Genomic DNA, 19349 nt, shown 5'->3' with positions numbered 1-19349 from the left:
CCCGGAAAGGGTAATTGATTTCTGAGTATATCAAATTTCATAAGGATGCCAACTCGGATGCGAAAACTAGCACTTTTTGGGCGTGTTTTTTTCTTGTTTGCATAGCAATGTATCTCATGGTGACCCATGCGGTAAAATAGCACATCAGTTAAAGCTAATTGCTAAAACGTAGACCTAATACACATACTTGAACAGAGACCTTTAAGTCGCACCAGGTTGTACTTTTAGTTTTTAACTTAGGTTAACAAACCAGTTTTGGTTTTTGCAACATTATTTGAAAGCGTGAGTGTCATGCAAGTACATAAAACCGGGTGAGGTAAAATTCTTTTGTAACAAAAAGTTTTTTAATATTAGGTTTTTTATTGCTCGAAAAAAGGTAACCAGAATAAAAGTAAAACCAGAACTAGCAAATCCGGTCAGTGTGGCAACCCCGGCAATGATAAATTAAAGACAGTGGCCGAGACATCAGTTATTGAAAATGCGGCTATTATGGCGGACTGGGCACTGATAAATGCAAGACAATTGCGTCCACAGATTGCGGACGTTGATAACGTGCCGCCGTGAAGAAGGCCACCAACTCCGCCGTTGGCGCTAATTTTCTCTCATCACAGCAAAGTGGATTTGCTGAACCGAAAGCAGCACAGTAGTTCACGGTGGTGTCTTATGTAAACATGTGCGTTGGCCTTTAATAAATAAAACAAGTGCACAAAGTACTGGAAAAAAGACTAACTAGAATGTATTGTTGTTAGGTAAAAGTCAGTGTAAAATTGCAGTAAACTTGTAGGTGAAAAAGCATGAAAGTTTCGCTTTTCTTTTTGGCATTTCTACTTGCAAGTATTAAAACTTCAAATGCCGTTAGCGACGTTGGATGTGGACAAACGAAAGCCTGCTTCAAGTTTCCTCAAAACTGCCTCCTGACAGATTCATCATGTCTGTTCTTTTCGTATGTTTGGGTAAGTACGTGCAAAAATAGTTTTGAAACGACACATTGTTCATCTACCCACATTTGGCATGGTTTTTGATTGTTTCCAGTATTGCAAAAACTTGAGAGAAAATGTATTTTCCATTGAGGTGATATGCCACAATTTTAAAGGTGAATGCTCGTGAACACATTGCTTGTTGTATTGGGCTATTTTTGGAAACATGATTTGGATATGTTTTCGTTTTCTCGATATCCGGGGTTTACGCTTAGTCACTTTTCGTGCAATTTCATTTTTACGACAACCCGGGCTATTAACTGTAAAATCGCGGCACGCTGTTTCATGTCGTGACTTAAATGACGTATTGCTGCAGTGATCGGTCAGTTCGAACTCCCGTTGCCGCAAGCCACTCTTTGGCAGCCATATTGCATAGAAATTGAAACAATCGTATTTATCAAGTCATGATGATGCAGTGGTGACGATCATTTTTTCTTACAAACCTTTCTTACAAAAACTGGTCGCTTTCATATTCCTCATTCGCAAAACCGAATAATTGTGCTGTCTAATGCGAATTGTTAAGCGATATTGACGCCATGTCTTTAATTTTGTTTAAAAGATACAAACATTTTTTAGCATACAACTTATTTTTAATCAAGAACTTGTCACATTTCATGTCCCATTGAAGATCAAGAAAGTTAATGAGAAATTCCATCTATCACAACCACTGCCCACGCTTTGGGACAGCTTCTTGAGAAGTTTTCTATTTTCGGTTTTGCGGTCTCCTTTATGATATAAATTTAACTGAAAAATATTTTTAGAAAGAAGCAAATTCATTTCTCGTTACCGACGGCTACTTAACGCACCCATATATTTCAAAAAGTCGTTGAATGTTGTTGATCAAATCTGTTTTAGGCCTTCGCGGCCGGTTTTTGTAAACCCCCTTGAATATATTTTTAACATTTGTTAAAAGCAACATTATATTTCTGCACGTTACTTTTTTGTCGCTATTGGATTTTTTTGCCCTGTCGAAAACAAGGAGTACCACCCAAAACAGGCCATTTTGAGAATCGCGTATTTTGATGTTTTTATAGAACCAGTCAACCGGCATGTTTGACATGGAGTTGAGGGGTGGTGCAGGTAATGGGGCAACGTACACTGCCGTAGCGTTTTCCGCCACAAACAGGATGCAAGATGCTGACATGTACTATTGCACCGGGACAAGCTTGAAGTCTGGAGCAATTCAGGGGCTTTATCAAATGCCGGTCACTGACACAGAGACGGTGAGAGTTTCTCACACGATACCCAAGCGGCAATTAAGTTCGACGTTAATAAATAATGAGTGTTTGTGCGCAGGACGTTTTGACGATGGGAATCGCCAGTACAAGCAATGGGGTAGCGGAGTGCCAGTTTACACGATACGAAAGTGTCACAAAAACTATTAGCGGTGATACATCAAAAGTATTCAATTTGACCGCCGACGATTTTTACGTGCTGTTGGCTTCAAGTGCTTATCCAGGTTGGTCATCGTTAACATATAAAAACCCGATAGTTTGACAAAACAACAATACTTGTGTTTTTTGTTCCAACAATCTAGATGTGATGACATACCACGGCACACAAAGATGGATTTCGTCAAGTGCTGTGAATCTGAGATCTTCGTCACCACAAACAAGCACGTAAGCAAGAAAAACAAAATGCAGAGATAAAAAATCAAACCTTAAGGGTATTTAGATAAGACCTAAATTGTCTCATAAAAGATTTTATCAGGCTACGCCATGGGTCATTTCCGAAAATGCGTCAAAATGCCGTTTGTGGCAAAAAAATGTTTTTTAATAGCGCAACATTTATACCCCCGACAACGACGCTATCACCTACCATCACTTCGGGCTGCAACACCACCAAAAGATGCTACACAAATACGCCCGGTTGTTCGCCTGGGGACACCAACTGCATATTTTTTTCTTGGAAATACGTGAGTTTTTGCATTCACGTTTAAGACGTATGCGTATTCAAAGAATTTGTTGCGTGTTCTTTATCACGTAGAGGTTATGTAAATTTGTGACGCGATGTGGTCACGTGTGTGGGAGAAAAACACGGTTCGGTAAAACACTTGAAACTTCGGTCAGCATACCTAACATGCGAACCCGAGTTTGACAAACAAACAACCTAACCAGAACATGTCAACAAGCGAGTGACACAAGAGAAATGCCGCATTGCCCATGACAACTAAGCGTTTTATACGTTGAAGTATAAAGAATAAGCTAAGGGAAATAAATTTGCAGGTTCTTAGTTACGTTTAGAATTTAATAATTTCTTTAAAATTTGTTCATCATTAAAAGAGCTGTTTTCAACTTTGGGCAACGAAAACAAATTAAATCTCTTTCGACACACAAAAGATAGTATTTAACTGCTTCGGCTTTTCTATTAGAATCCAAACTCTGGAACCTTTGACATGGAAATAAGTGGAAAACCCGAACTGGACATGGGTTACATCGCTATTGCCTTCGCACCCACTGGAAATATGGAGAACGCAGACGTTTATTTCTGCGCAAGTGGCGTACTTGGCTCGGCGACGATTGGACAACAATACTCGTCCCCTGTGGTTGATTCTGTTTTGCCGGTTAGTTATGTGTCATTCTTTAATGCGGGTTCATATAAAAGAAAATTTGCTTTGTGTGAGGTTGTACGCAACGTCATAGCAAATAATGTACATTGGAAGTCACGCAACGCAAACCAAAATTACATCAAACAGTTTGTGCGTTGTCATGTTTTCGTTTGAATAAAAACAAATCATGCTGGGAATCCCAATTCTACGCAAATGCGTTTCGTTTGTCTCGACTAATGACATAACCTCAATTTAACAGTCAAAAACATAACATTTGTCAAATATGGAAAAAAATTGAGATGCGTTGATGCAGGCTTGAAACTCCCTGAATATTTTTGACAGACCGGGGTTTTGAGCACTGACGGCGACTCGACCAATGGCATGACGACATGCAAGTTTACCAGACCGTCATCGGTGACACGAACGGCCAGTGATGGAAGCCAAACTATATTTGACTTGTCTTCCGCCGAGTTTCATTTACTTTCAGCGATTGGTTTATATCCAGGTACTGTGTATTCAAATTGTTTCCAGCGAAACAAAATTCCATTTCGTCTTTCGTGGTTGTTTTTATGTCTCGTAAAAATTACAGTTGCTTTCTTCATTGTTTTATTTGAGCAACGCCATTTCCTAAAGATGTAAGGCAGTTGTAACCATTAAAGTGCTAAGTCTTCCTTCCAATACTTGATATGGCGCACATGTCATAATTAATTAAATAAAGCGTTGAGTGGCATTTAACATTATACTCCATATCATTACACCTGGTAGGTGGAAATTTGCAGTATCATTTCAATCTCCGTTGGTTCTCACCCTCGTCGCTCAATTACACGACGGGCTTCTTGGCTCCACCACCTCAAAACGAAACAAGGTAATAATTGCGGTGCTGGAAAACGCTTAATTGCGTCGACAATTTTTCTGGGTGTTAATTACTCAAGCGTCTACACTTATCCGTGTGATTCCACAATCCTGTCCCGAGAGCACATGGATTATGCATGGCATGGTGGTTGACATGCTGCCACCTTTTTGTAAGTCCCTTTTGTCGAGGCGTTCACCCCCTTTTCACGCCAGAGCAAAGTTAATCGTCCCACTAAATAATACATACAGTCACTGCATGACTGACAAACAATCTCACGAACAGTAATATGAAACACGACTGGGCTTTACTGCTAAGACTATGGGAAATAGAGGCACTTGCAGCTTTAGTAAAAACAGTGATAAAGTGGCCTACTCCGGATGTTGACAAAATATTGGGCGAGTGCCAAAACTCGCGGCCCTAAGGAACACATTTGAGAGCGAAAGATGCTCTGTATATGTTACTTCATTAGTTAATCATGAGAAAAAACTTGGTAGCGAACAAACCTGTGATATATGTAAGAAGCGGCATTCATTAAATATGCAAGAAATGTGTAGATGTGTATTCAAGGTTCTGTTCTATAGACTTTAGATTCTGGGTTCGAAACCACGTAAGGACAACCAAAAAAACACGTAACTACGGATACAATGTTAACAAACTTTTGTTCTAAAACAGAACGTCAACTACACCCTTACTGGCATCCGCCATCTCAACCACACCCGGTGATGAATGTGGGACAACCAAGTTGTGTGTCAGTAACATTCCCAACTGCTCGACAACAAGTAGTGGTTGTGTCACTTTATCATCCCGCTACGTAAGTCCAGCGTTTAAAAATATTATTTAACAAAAAACAAGCTCAAAATTTTGTACAACAAATCAACAGGTAGCAGAAGTAAATAATTTCGAAATGGAGATAAGTGTTGGTGCACTGTCCGATACGGAATATGTGGCAATTGCATTTGCTTCGTCACCTACAATGCAGGATGCAGATCTATATTACTGTACTGCTTCAAATCTTGGTTCGGGAACAATACAATCCTTGTATGTTAGCCCAATTCTTGATGCTACTTTGCCGGTTAGTATTAACATTATATAATATGCGGTTACTATGCAGATAAAACTTTACGTGTGAACTTAATGAGAAAAATTCTCGAATCTTACTTTCTTGAGACCAGAGATTCACCCCCAGTCTTACCACTAAGGGTTAATTTACTTCAAATTTACAAATTAAATGCTATTCGTTATAATGACGCTGTAGTTTTCGGCTTGCCACACCCATATGGCACTCTTTGATACTTAATTAATTGTTGCCATCGAGAGTAATCCGGAATGAAGTAATTTTAAAGTTTATGTTTTGCTTTCAAGGCTGGCGTCGTGTCAAACGGTGTAGTGTCCACAAACGGAAAAGTGACTTGTTCTTTTACAAGACCTGTATCGATAACTAGAACGGATCAAACTGGACAACCCAAATCGTTTGACTTGTTAGCGGAATCGTTTCACGTGCTTTTCGCAATTGGCTCATATGCTGGTAAGTGCATTGAACAAAGAGCGGATTTAATCGACATTTACACATCCAAGCGAGCATTGCAATTTCGATACACATGCTGATGCACTGCTGTCTAAAAACTAATGATACAAAATGAAGTATGTATTCAAAAATTGGGCGTCGACTGTTTATAAAATGCAGCAGTTTGTGATTTGAACGATTGATCCGAGTAACGTTTCGAAAGCTGCTACTAAAAATTCATGTAGCTTATCATCGGCCCGGTATTGTACCAATTAATTTGGGTTGTGTGTTCTAGGTGGGACGCTTCTATACCACCAACAACAGCGTTGGTCTTCGCCACCAGTGAACTTCATGAATGGTTTTTCCACAACACCGACCGCTGCAACAACGTATGATTTACTTGTATGGTGAAACTTCGTTGCACGGATTTTGCTTAAATTTGCATACACTCACAGAATAAGTGAAGTCGTTTCTACCACGACAACAATCGTTTCAACCACAAAAACCATGACGACTGCGATGCCAACAAGCTCAGCGACGACGCCTCCAAAGTGTGGAGGTTACGCAGAATGCATGAGCAACATTCCGAACTGCACAGTGAACCAACCAAATTGCATCATACTTTCCTGGAACTACGTAAGTGTGGCAGCAGACGTGTGTAATGAAACCGCGGGCTCTGCCATTTCGGTAAAACATCAACTCGTCAGCGTCAGACAAAATTAATGATTGCAGACCAAATATGTTTCCAGGATAAAGTCGGCGAGACATTTGACATGCAAATCCGCGGCAACATTGGGGTCATGCCAAAGTACGTGGCTGTTGCCATGTCAACAAGCACACAAATGCAGGACGCTGATCTTTATTTTTGCACTCGCGGTGCACTAAAATCTGGGGTTATTCGAGGTCGCTATTCAAATCCTATCGAAGACTCAACTCTACCGGTAAATGATTTTGACAATTGATAAATGTTGGTACTGATGTAACTTTTGTGTGCAGGTTGGAATTTCAATGCCCAGTGCAGCGACTAACAATGAAGTCATACAATGTCGCTTCCGTCGAGCAAGAAGCTTGACTAAAACAATCAGTCAAAACAAAGCGGTCGCATTTGACTTGGTTTCAAATTCATATCACGTGCTGTTTGCATCAGGCGCTTATCTTGGTATATGAATGGGAACCAATTGTATAAAAGGGCGTTTCTTTAGTTTTACATTTATAAGATAAAAAAAATTCAAAGCGTTGTAGCAGATTTTGTATGGTTCAATTTGAAAAGTAAACAACCGCTTTAAGCTACAGGATGGTAAAAAAACTTTCCTTTAAAGATAGCTAAAACAAACTAAAACCTTCCTCTAACTGTTGTTTTGACTTTGCACATAGGTAATTCCATGTTATATCATGGCGTGGATCGATGGTCGAGCAACTTGACAAAATTCGTTTCAGTCGAGTCGGTCACAGCTAACACGTAAGTTTGACTGGGTTTCGTTTTTCGTCAGGACAATTGCAGGACAATTTCGAACAATTTGTGTTAACTGCCTCCGAAAGAGAGCAAATAAAGTTCTCTTTTGTATCTAGTTACCAGTAAACAAGACAACGTGCCCTCGGGCAATCCTTCAAACAATATCACAGATTCCTACACACATCCTCTTCAGGTTATGAGAATTATAAAATATGATTTGTACTTCAAAGCGCATCACCGACACCAACCCCTAGTTCGCCTTCCAGCTTTTTGACTCAAGTTATACCTTCATCGAACCCCACAAATTCTAACGCTATGACGTCGACACTTACTGCTGAAATGGAATCGACAAGTTCAACGCCAGTCTCAAGCTTGTCAACAAGATCAAGTTCGTCCACATATCCATTAATATCAACCACAGTGAATACTGAAGTTGCTGTTTCCCAATCTTTTTCTCCTACCTCAGCTCCCGCCACCCCAGGACAAACTTTATCGACTGAAAAGTGGGTGGATGATATTTTTTGTTCGTGCGGAGATTTATCTTACTTTAAATGAAAAAATCACTCTTTTAAGTTTTTCTCACACCACACCTTTCACTACCATGCAGTCTGTATGGGTATAGTTACACAATAACATAAAGCTTATTAGGCAATTATAAGTGCCGTGTATATTTTAGGAAAACAAACATGAAACAATACCTGCATTTGACATGTTGCCAGTTCCTTAAACCATCAATTTTGCAGGAACAGAAACGCTCAAAGTTCAGCCTCAACATCGGTACCAGACGCCGAGGGCTGCGGCAAAACCAAAGGATGTTTTCGCTTTCCTCCAGGTTGCCAAACAGGAGATTCGAGTTGTATTTTGACAACCTGGGTTCACGTAAGATATATCTTATCGGTGTAACCTCAATTAGTTACCAATTCTAAAAAGTTTGTAACTTGTAGCAAGCAGCCGAAGACAAGTTTAAATTTGAGATCATTGGCGCCACATCTGGCGAGTATGTTGCAACTGCACTGTCCTCAGACGGAATGATGAGGAACGCTGACATGTACTACTGCACTGAAACCGAACTGAAGTCTGGTGTAATTCGTGGACTGTATAAGCCACCTGTGGACGATAACGACATGGTATTTTATTTTAGCTGCTTATTTTATCGAATAAAAATTATAAAAAATAAAAAGATTCTAATTTGATGTGTTGTATTGATAAACAATCCATTTGGTTTTTGTTTTGCTTTTCACCTAAAAGTGAAGACCAATTGTTCTAACTTTTTGTAGCATTGGATCCCGTTTAAAAATCATTAGGATCATTCGAGTTTTTTTACTAAAATGGATTCATAATGTAGGCGGTAAAACGATACACAAACCCCATGTTCAATTTAGCACCTTTGGTCATTACAACAACCGCTTCGAGGAAGCCAAATAGATCTTCTTGCAATCAATAAGATTCCTTTCTTTACTTTTGCAGAGTGTTTTGACAGATGTTGAAGTAAAGGCAGCAGATGGAGTTTTGAAGTGTTCTTTTTCACGGCCAGCTTCTGTAGACAAGCTGATAGATCCTCAAAACCCGACAACGTTTGACGTGATAACCAGTAACTATTACATCTTAATGGCTGCTGGAGCAACACTTCCAGGTTAGTGGCAGTGATTCTATGCATGCGGTTAAAAATGTGACCTAATACTATGCTGTATACCGTTTCCCCCCTTCCTCACCCTCAGTACAAATGCTACGATTCCATACACCCTTGTGATTGATATCCATGCAGCACCCTTGAATGTGAAATGACCATTTTTCAAGATAACGAACATGTATAAAATGGTTGTATATAAGTGGTCATACGCACTCTACAACTTTCTGCAACTCTCACACCTACATTTTTTGGTAAAGCACTATGACCCCCCTTCGTACTTACGCACTCCTGTAGATGTTTGATGCACTACAGTATATGGGGGAACCGATAACCCAGCTTGAAGATCGCTGTTCTAAAGTACTGGATTAAAATCAAATACAAAACAAAGTCGTTGTTAATGTACCACAGAAAATCGGTTTTCGGTTCAACATTATTACGTAAAGTATATTTGCAGGAAATATCATGCAATATCACCAGAATCGACGAAGCTACTCTGATCTCCCAGTTAACTTTACGCGAATCCGGGAGTCAGTACAGAGCTCCGGCGGTTCATCAGCGCGAAGGGTATTGATAAAACTGCACGCGTAAGTAGAAACAGTTGATGTAGTTGACTTTTATTAACACACATTCTCTATCTTATACGTTTGTTTTCAGGTCGCTCATGATCATTGCTTGGATTACATGTGTCAGCATTGGAGTGTTAATCGCCAGACACTTTAAACCACTGTGGCATGGTTCAACTTGTTTTGGAACAAAAGTGTGGTTTCAGGTTCGTAAACATTATACTATTTATTCACACTTCTACCAACCGGTAATGCAATAATCGAAAACCTTGTTTAATGTTTAGAAGAATCAATTTATCCTTGCCGGAACTTAGTTGAGCAATTTTAGGTAATTGCCTTTCGGTTTTAAAACCGTTAATTAACGTGATCATGTTAAATTGTTATCGATAACAATCAAATCCGTGACAAATAAGTACATTCGCACCTTATGAAGTTTTTTTAAAAGTTAACACTAAAAAGCAAATCCGGAAGTATATCGGACAATTACTACACAATAAGGTGTGAAATCTGCCGAATCGGGTTCCCTTTGCAATTTGCGTAACAGGTCATTTTTCCTCGATAGATTCACAGAGCAATGATGTCGACAGCTGTCGTTTCCACTTTGGTGGCATTTGTGCTCATTTTTGTTTACGCTGGAGGATACAGTGCCGTAAGTTGGATGCAGACTTTAACCTTTAACCTAGCAACTTATTTTAAACCTTTCCTGGTTGCTATAACAGAACGCTGGCGCACATCCTATCATAGGACTGATCGTCACTGGACTTGCCATAACCAATCCACTTATGGCCCTTTTCCGTCCTCATCCAAATACTCCAAAGAGATACATTTTTAACTGGGGTCATTGGTTTGTGGGGTTGGCAGCACGAACACTATCCGTCGTCGCCATATTCTTGGGTAAGTTACAGCTTCAAAGCGAAATTTGGCACAGATGTTTGTTGAAGGTTGTTTAACATTGTTTTCGACAGGAATTGATTTGCCTATTTTCAACTTACACCAGTGGGTCACATGGTTAATGATTGGCTTTGTTGTTTTCCATATTATCACAGAGATAGTCATGGAAATCATATCAGCTCGATATGGTCATATTGAAGGTATATAGCAAATATTTTTTATTTGACTCTATACATAACTTAGTTACATTATTAAAAAGGGAAATTTCGAATTGTGAAGTAAATTGTTTGTATAATATGGTGACTTGATCCTACTGTTTTAGCCTATAAAAAGCCAAACAAAACAAGTTCTGTGGAAATGACCAAACCCGCTGCAGGAGCAGCACCCGAAAGTGACAACAATAAACCTATGCCACCAAAGGTAAAAGTTGAGAATGTTGAAAAAAATTCAAAGCATGGTAAAAACTCATTTGTATTTGCAGGGAGCCAAAATAAAATACATTGTCCTGGGGATATATGCGACTGGAAACATTGCCTTCCTGATAGCGTTTATTGTCGCCATCGCAATGCATTGACAAGTTTGCGCTACATCAAGCTATATAGCCTATAGGCTTTGCAAAAGACAATTGATTCAAGATTTGAAGTGCATTTTGATGTGGTTTACCACCATGTGTTGACATTTTTTAACGATGAGACTTTTTATGAGCTATGGCTCACTTTTTAGTATTCGATGCATCGAATGGGCACTCATTTATTTGTTACACATAATTACCTACCCGTGGAAATAAGAGATCTGTATTGAGACCGCCTTGTCCGAGTTTCATCATTTTTTTTTCGTATTGTTTATCAACTACTTTTTTTGTCGAACTGCCTTTTGCATATTTTTTTGTTTATCAACTACTTTTTTTGTCGAACTGCCTTTTGCATCAGTTTATAAGGTTTTAGGATTTAGGCCTACCTTTTTCAGCCTATCCGAAGCCAAATCGATATGGCTCGTACTTTGGCTTGTGTTTGAGCATTCCATTTTTAGGTAATTTGTAACAGTTATATCTAGTGATGTACCGAATCGGCGAAATTTCGATTCGGCCGAAACCGAATATTCGGCGGTTTTGCCGAATAAATTCGGCCGAATCAACCGAATCATTTATGACGTCACGCGAAGTCGTACGCTACGCGTTTGACATGAAAAAATGTTTATCTACCAGGCAATTAGTGCAGAATAGTTGTGTTTCGTCCTCATTTCAGTTATGTGGGGTTTAAAATTGCCTCAAGCATGATTGGCAACCTGCCAATAAGTTGCTTATTTTTTGACAACAGTGGGAAACCGATAATGTGTTGAAAAAGATAAAAATTGACGCGATTTTCGTTATGTTTGGGCTTTTGAAAGATTTGCGTGGTACCTTAAGCAGAAAAGACACGTTTAACACTTTAAATTGGTGTTCGTAAAAGATTCGGTTTCGGCCGAATCGCAACAAATTATTCGGCCGAAACCGAATCTTTGCAAAAATGACCGATTCGGCCGAATAAATCCGGCAAACCGAATATTCGGTACATCTCTAGTTATATCCCACCGTGGTAACAATCATACATTAAACAAATTTGATTACGGGACGACGGTTTTTGTATTTGTGTTTCTTCTGAGAAGTGTCCATGTGAATGGTTTTGATTGGAGGGTTCTGAGTTAAAAAGAGGTTGCTTCAAAACAATAACTTTAGCACTTCTGTTTTAAGCTTATTAGAATAAAGTTTTAGTAAACCTGACACAACATGTAATAATGCGAGACGTATTTTAACAAACAAATTGTCACCAAAAGGTAACGTGAAAACATGGGTCGGCAAGCTATGTGCCGCGAGGTAATTTTTAGGGGTAGATATTTGGCCTCGACAAAACCTCTAAAGCAGGGGTCAACAAATTTTTTTCACTGCGGGCCGGATGAGTTTAATAATGATTTGCGCGGGCCGCATAGTTTACATGCCTTAGCGCCGTCTTTCCAAACTTAGCCCGCGAGGCTATTTTTATAGGGGCGCCAAGATATGGTCTTTCTGTAATCCCATTTAAAATCTTGTAAAGCGACTGTTAAACTCATAGTTAGCCCCATCTTGCGAGCAATACTTGTATATTGCATCACAAGTAACCAAAGAAGGCAATTGTTTGCGCACAATTACCACTTGTAGACTTGTTTGTGACATAACAAACTGGCTTTGGATCAATCCTGGGCGTTGTAATCGTATGAAACTTGGTAATATCATTTCTACATATCGCAACAGAAAAACTTTCGTATACGGAGTAGAATTTTTTTAATGTGATAAAGATATCCATGTGTTTAGTTCTAAAGTATGGGACGGGTACAGATACTCCACATGGTATAGGTATCGGCAAGTCGCGCCCGCTCTCTTTAAAACTCTACGCCTGTGCTCATAATACTATTCATCGTTACTCGGAAACTTTATCTTTAAAATTTACTAACATTTGGCGGGCCGTAGTTTGCCCACCCCTGGGTTAGAGTATTGGTTCTGAAACGAGTGCCACTTGGCACTTTTGAGGAAAAATGTTTATTTCCTGCAAAGAAATTTGTCCCAAAGAGGAATTGGGAGAGGAAAAGACGCTATTACTTGTAAAAAAAACTGTCTAAAATATTATAGACACATAAGCCGACTGTTGCGCTGTCTTTTAATTGGTAGAGGGCGTGACTCTATGCGCCCAGACAGCACAGCAGGGGCGATCGCTTATATTCCTAGAACGGTTCTCAACGCGCTTTTCCTCGCGCTCAACAACTCCAAGGCACCAAGAGCCAAAATAACGAACGTTTTATTAAGGCAATATGGACAGAGGTGGCGCTCGAGGGTTCAGCAGCAAGACGAGCACAAAGGCAAAAGCGGTTTCTGCAAATATGCACTAATTTAGTTAAGGAAACAGACGAGAAATTATCAGTACATTTGACTCTTACCGAACTATTATAGGACCAGAGTCACAGTAACATTCAAAGCGATCAGGAGATTTTAGGTTCTGCAAATACAGCATCAAATTCAATAAACATCACCAAAACACAATAGTAACGAACTGCGAGACTTTAAGCAACAAGGCTTACCGGAAAAATACAGTTATTTACAGCAAACAGCAAGTTGGCTGACGACGGTGGGATCCGTGGGCCAGAAATGCACAAATTACACATTGGACGACCGGCAACAATTCAGTTAGCACAAATTTCCTATTTGTTACCAAAGAAACAAACATAACCGGTCAATTAGATAAAGCATGCTGCCTCTATAACATCCAGTCGCTAATAAACACGAGGCAGTCACGCTTACAAGTTGGGACTTCAGTAAAACAAGGTTGTGACATCATAAGCACCGATTGTGTGATAGATAATGTCACCAGGTTGCACAACATTGCGCCATACAAGAGAGTTAAGGTTACTGGCGGGAAACATAGAAAACATAATAATATGTACGATGGCGATGTAACACTCCCCCACAAAATGTGGGACACATTTTCAAACACAACATTGCCAATCGCGCGCTCATCGCAATGCGGCAAAAACAACGTCGGACAGTCCTCAACACCAGCGCACCGCACCGTCAACTCGGTGTTCATCCCAGAAGTCCGGGCTACAATCACTCGGAGGGGCTGATGTCGAACTCTCATCAGAAACAACAATGTGGTCAAGTCCTTCAACCGGACATCGGAGCGTACCGCCGCTCGCCAGTACGAGCTCGATATTTACTCCTCGAAATCCACCAGGATTGGCACGAAAGACGAGCTTCTTCTCACTGAAGTGGCAACGGGAACCATCGATCAGCGGAACAATGTCGTCATCACAAGGCGATCGCAGATCACACAACCAGGACCCAAACATGGGCACTTTCATCCGATGAGGTGTCGGAGAGCAGCATGAATTTCCATCAGGGAATAAATGAAAACAAATTCTGTCAACATTCGGAGGCTCCATAGCACAACCCAAGTGAGGACCCAGCACTTCAGCGTTATCAGGACAGACCTTTGGGCTCCTAGCACAACAGTTAAGCCGCCTGTCTAGCTTGTTCTCACTCGAATTTAAATTGCACGGCAAACACAAAAATTGCCCGGGAGTAGAAACCTCTTCAGCATGACCCCCGGAATTGTAAGTCTGCATGGAATCAACATCATTTTTACACAAGCCTTCGCTGTGTATACCGACGAGACGCTTGTCTACCATTGAGCGGTCAGCTGGCAGCGTTTCTGTACGAACCTTCCGTGACAACGGAAGTTTTAAACGTTTATCGCGGTGCTTGACAGACCCCTTTATTGAATCCTGGGCGATCCGGTCCTTGCTAGATGTGGGCCCACCGAGAGCTGATGTCCAGTCGCTATATTCACCTTTCCTCTCCTGTTGGTGCATAACCTTGGCCACTCTCATGCATTGGACGTCGGTCTTGTTCGTAGCGGACGAACTAACTTCGGGACCAAAAAGTGACCACCCAAGGGGTGTCTTTACAGCACACTGACCTTGTGGACCAGAGCACGTACAGAGGACGTTGAAGGCAGCCGGGACATCAGCGCCAATGAGGATGGTGACCGTTCCTCCTTTCAAACGGGACAGACTGACATCTTGAAGATGTGAAAACTCATGAAGAACACTTGGCGCTGGATTACAATTGGGCGACACAGGAATTTTGTCAATGGACAAAACCTCATTCAACTTTAGAGGTTCTCCTCCATCAAGTGGCATGACAGTTAAGGACACCGTGGAACCTTGATACACTCGGGATTTGTCGGTGAGTGTACTCAAGCAGATTTTTCGACCTTTACGCTGCAAGCCGAGTTTGTCAATTAGTCGTTGTTCGCAAAATGTAGAAGTAGAGCCTTGGTCAAGGAATGCATATGTGTGTACCTCAATTCCGTTATGTCTGACTTTTACCGGCACGATATTGAGGTAGACCCCGCAGTTATTGTCGGACGCATTCGTCGTGTCCATGGCAGAGCTTTTCGAATTTTTAAAGGCTGGCCTTCGCTTGAAGGTTCCATGCAACTTCGTGTGATGAAAGTTACTAGTGCAACCCTCAACGGAGCACGATTTTCGAATAGGACATTTTCGACAACGATGTCCTGAACAAAGACATTTAAAACAAAGGCTATTTGAGCGCACAAACTCACGACGCTTGAGCAGTGTCATTTTGTCGAATTCCGGGCACGCGGATAATTCATGTGACTGCTTGCAACAGACACACGAAACTGACACAGACGAATTCTTAGAACGTGCCCTGTCGAACTTCGATAATGAGATGCTGTATGCCGCGGCCCTTGAACCTTTCCTTGGATTATTTCGCGGTTTATCGCGCACGGCCTCGTAGACCACTTCTATTCCAAACAGCGAATTGGCCACACGGGCGCACCGCACAACGAAACTTGTAAACGCAAGGTATCCAGCTTGTCTCCCGGTCTCCTCAAGCACTATGAAAGATCGTTCCACCCATTCCTCTTGAAGCTGAAATGGAAGTTTCCCGATCAATTGCTTCAACGTATCCAGTGAATTTAAACTCGCGTACTCCTGGATGTCTTCCAGAGAGCTACGGCATTTTTCAAGCAAATCGGAAAACTCCATTAGTTCTTTTGGTCGACCGTGTCCAACAGGCGGAAAAAGCTTCAACCGACGTTCGCAAGCATTGGCAACAATATGTGGTTGACCGTAATCATAATACAGTCGGGAACGAGCCTTTGAATAACCAGAGACTGTATCCTTGCTGTAGATTTCAAGCTTGTCAGCAACAGAATCTTTACAGTATTGAAGCAAGCAAACTAGTCGCGACTCTTCGGATTTTGTTCTGCGGTGAACATGGGACTCAATAGCTCGAACAAACGACCAGTAGTTCAACGGATCGCCGTCGAACTTCTTAATGGCCGGCTGAGGCAGGACTATTGGCTGTTGCACGAAATCGTTGTCGGAAGCACATCGAGGCGGGGAAGAAGCACGAGGATTGTGCATGTATGGAGGATAGGCATCGGGATAGGTACGTGACCTATCGATAGGTGGACCGACAGAAGGAGCAAGAACTGGCTTTGCATCCATCTTCGGAACATGCGGCAGTGACATCTTTACAGGTTTCGTCGGAGTCTGGACCACAGCGGGTGATCTAGTTGTTACGTATACTGGCTCTCTAGAACAGTTCGCGAGAGGAACGACGGGTGGGGACAAAACGTTGACCTGTTGCTGGTGCACCACAATACTATCTTCAATTCCCAACTCCTCGTCCCAAGCAAGTACCTCGGCCTCGGCTAACGCGACTTCGTTGTCCTTATTTTTTATTCGTCGTTGGGCTTCGAGTGCGACCTGCTGCTGCTCAATAGCAGCTTGTTGCTCAGCTCGTTGCCTCGCAATAGCAGCTTGATGCTCAGCTCGTTGTCTCTCAATAGCAGCTCGCTGCTCGACCTGTTGGTTCTCCAGTGCTACATCTTCTTGAACTTGCTTTCGCGACAAGCGAGCCACGCGCATCCGCACCCGGGCAGCCATTCGGGCACTATCTGTCGAACCAGATGTCCGAGTACTTGCGGAACCAAGATGGGAACTGGATGAGTAACTTGATCGAGTTTCGTGGCGACCCAAAGATTTCTCGACGTTTACAAGCCATTTTTGTATACGGGAATCGAGTTCACGTTTAGCCTGTTGGCATTCCTTTTGCGCTTGAGATATGACTTCATTGCTATCCACAAAAAAGGCGTACGCGACATCGAGGTCGCTGAAGGCACTGTCGACAAATGGAATAAACCCCTTTACAAGGACAACATTTTCGGTCTTCAGCATTAACTGTTCAATTTGCAAACAAGCTTGTTGCCAAGCGTGTGTGTAGCAGGAAATTTTGTCTTCGATTTCGACAGTGGAAAGTAAGTGATGTGAATCAGGTACAGCAGGGGCGGTAACACCTTTGTCAGTTTCCATTGTGAAGTTTTCTATGCTTAACTGCAATCAACAAGTGTCCAAAAGTTCGAAACTATGTTGCGCTGTCTTTTAATTGGTAGAGGGCGTGACTCTATGCGCCCAGACAGCACAGCAGGGGCGATCGCTTATATTCCTAGAACGGTTCTCAACGCGCTTTTCCTCGCGCTCAACAACTCCAAGGCACCAAGAGCCAAATAACGAACGTTTTATTAAGGCAATATGGACAGAGGTGGCGCTCGAGGGTTCAGCAGCAAGACGAGCACAAAGGCAAAAGCGGTTTCTGCAAATATGCACTAATTTAGTTAAACATCACCAAAACACAATAGTAACGAACTGCGAGACTTTAAGCAACAAGGCTTACCGGAAAAATACAGTTATTTACAGCAAACAGCAAGTTGGCTGACGACGGTGGGATCCGTGGGCCAGAAATGCACAAATTACACATTGGACGACCGGCAACAATTCAGTTAGCACAAATTTCCTATTTGTTACCAAAGAAACAAACATAACCGGTCAATTAGATAAAGCATGCTGCCTCTATAACATCCAGTCGCTAATAAACACGAGGCAGTCACGCTTACAAGTTGGGACTTCAGTAAAACAAGGTTGTGACATCATAAGCACCGATTGTGTGATAGATAATGTCACCAGGTTGCACAACATTGCGCCATACAAGAGAGTTAAGGTTACTGGCGGGAAACATAGAAAACATAATAATATGTACGATGGCGATGTAACACCGACACCCCGAAACTTTGGAATATTTGTGCTTACATGGACGAAAAAAAAACTTTGAGAACCATTGGGTCAGACTTCTAGCAACCACTTTGTGGTCACAAGATTGTGGGTTCCCCGTACTTGCCGCTTGTGCTTCCGCAAGCAAACGTTGAGCGGCGTGACTCCAACACAGGGGAATTGATGGCCTGAACTAAATTAACGTCACTAGCTTGCTAAAAAATTCGACAAAAATTTGAGATTGCATTTGTGAGATTTTTGAGGACGCTAAAGAAACAAATGTGGTCAAAAATGCATTTCTCAAAAACGTTTGACACTTTTGCGCCACCTAGGGTTTAGAATGATTTGCGAATTTGTGTGTCATGTGTGAATGTGTGTGGCGGACTATTGTCATTCTGGCAGAATAAACTTTCGAAGATGTAAGAAAGTATTTTACGCATCACTGCACAAAATTTCACAAAATTTTACTACTCACAAAGTGCAATAATTGATTCCAGACTACCCAAATATTACTCTAAACATGTTGAATGTTGTTTATAACGAACCAATTCAGTCTTTATTTTTTACAGGTATTTGAAGGCAACCAGAAGTCCGGAGTTCGGAATTGAAATATGTACATGCGGAGGATTTCTAAAAGCACCACCAACGTCCGAAATTTTAGCGTTTCAAATCAAGCGAAACTACCTCAAAAGATTCATGCAGAAAATCGTCTGCTTGGTTTCTGCTTATGTCGAAAAATGATTAGTCTACAGCGTTTTATGTTTTCAACTGTTGTGTGCGACATTTGTTGCACAAGCTCATGGTTCACCACAGTTTGGTTTCTTTTTGAAAGGGTGGGGTATTTTTAGCATTCCGATATGGCAATCCAACCTTAAATGAACTTTTCAACCAATAAAGTCAACAAACTCCAAACTTTTGAGGTGGTCATTGTTACGTGTTTGTTGCCTCATGCCAGAATGTCAAGCATGGCATGCACGTGTTTCATTTCTTCCGCGTTGTCGTTGGGTTTGCACGTTGTTTTTAAATAATATTGCGGAAGTCAAAGCTATTTTGTCGTTTGGGCAAGTTTGTGAGTTGTTTACTTCAGTTTACTTAGTCAGGTATATCTCTGTGAAGCTTTGAATTTCGGTTTAGCATGTATAGCAGTGGTAGCATGTACAGCAGGTGTGGCGTGACAGCATGGCGGTGTTGAAGTCCTTGGCGATTTCAGCATAGTTTAAACACTTTCCGAAAATAAGATATGTATAAAATTTGGCACAGATGTACACCAGAGCATACTCAAC

General features: G+C 41.4%; 1 protein-coding gene and 2 long non-coding RNA genes across 4 annotated transcripts; 2 read left to right on the top strand and 1 right to left on the bottom strand.

Annotated features, from left to right (window-relative positions):
* Positions 1–717: 717 nt before the first annotated feature.
* On the top strand, positions 718–12044 carry LOC145224554 (uncharacterized). The gene is made up of 27 exons (XM_080091087.1): positions 718–953; positions 2012–2200; positions 2274–2436; positions 2515–2596; positions 2757–2892; positions 3349–3540; positions 3868–4030; positions 4291–4390; positions 5051–5189; positions 5259–5450; positions 5741–5903; positions 6178–6271; positions 6338–6518; positions 6632–6823; positions 6879–7041; positions 7257–7341; positions 7566–7838; positions 8079–8214; positions 8280–8462; positions 8803–8968; positions 9420–9549; positions 9620–9734; positions 10091–10177; positions 10248–10422; positions 10494–10619; positions 10742–10839; positions 10901–12044. Exons 1-27 carry the CDS (start codon positions 795–797, stop codon positions 10991–10993), a joined length of 3975 nt encoding a protein of 1324 aa, XP_079947213.1. The 5' UTR covers positions 718–794; the 3' UTR covers positions 10994–12044.
* Positions 12045–13210: 1166 nt separating this feature from the next.
* LOC145225284 (uncharacterized) lies at positions 13211–13621 on the bottom strand. 2 transcript variants are annotated; one of them, XR_013859846.1, is made up of 3 exons: positions 13507–13621; positions 13366–13424; positions 13211–13300 (listed from the first exon to the last, which is right to left on the bottom strand). It is a non-coding gene; the product is annotated as an uncharacterized LOC145225284 (long non-coding RNA). The 2 variants fall into 2 exon arrangements; XR_013859845.1 differs by having other exon boundaries at positions 13366–13621.
* Positions 13622–18450: 4829 nt separating this feature from the next.
* LOC145224756 (uncharacterized) lies at positions 18451–19114 on the top strand. Its single transcript, XR_013859740.1, has 2 exons — positions 18451–18485; positions 18636–19114. It is a non-coding gene; the product is annotated as an uncharacterized LOC145224756 (long non-coding RNA).
* Positions 19115–19349: the final 235 nt, after the last annotated feature.

Source organism: Phallusia mammillata, chromosome 4, assembly GCF_965637545.1.
Source record: "Phallusia mammillata chromosome 4, kaPhaMamm4.hap1.1, whole genome shotgun sequence".
Taxonomy (NCBI): domain Eukaryota; kingdom Metazoa; phylum Chordata; class Ascidiacea; order Phlebobranchia; family Ascidiidae; genus Phallusia; species Phallusia mammillata.
This window is presented reverse-complemented; position numbering and strand designations above follow the sequence as displayed.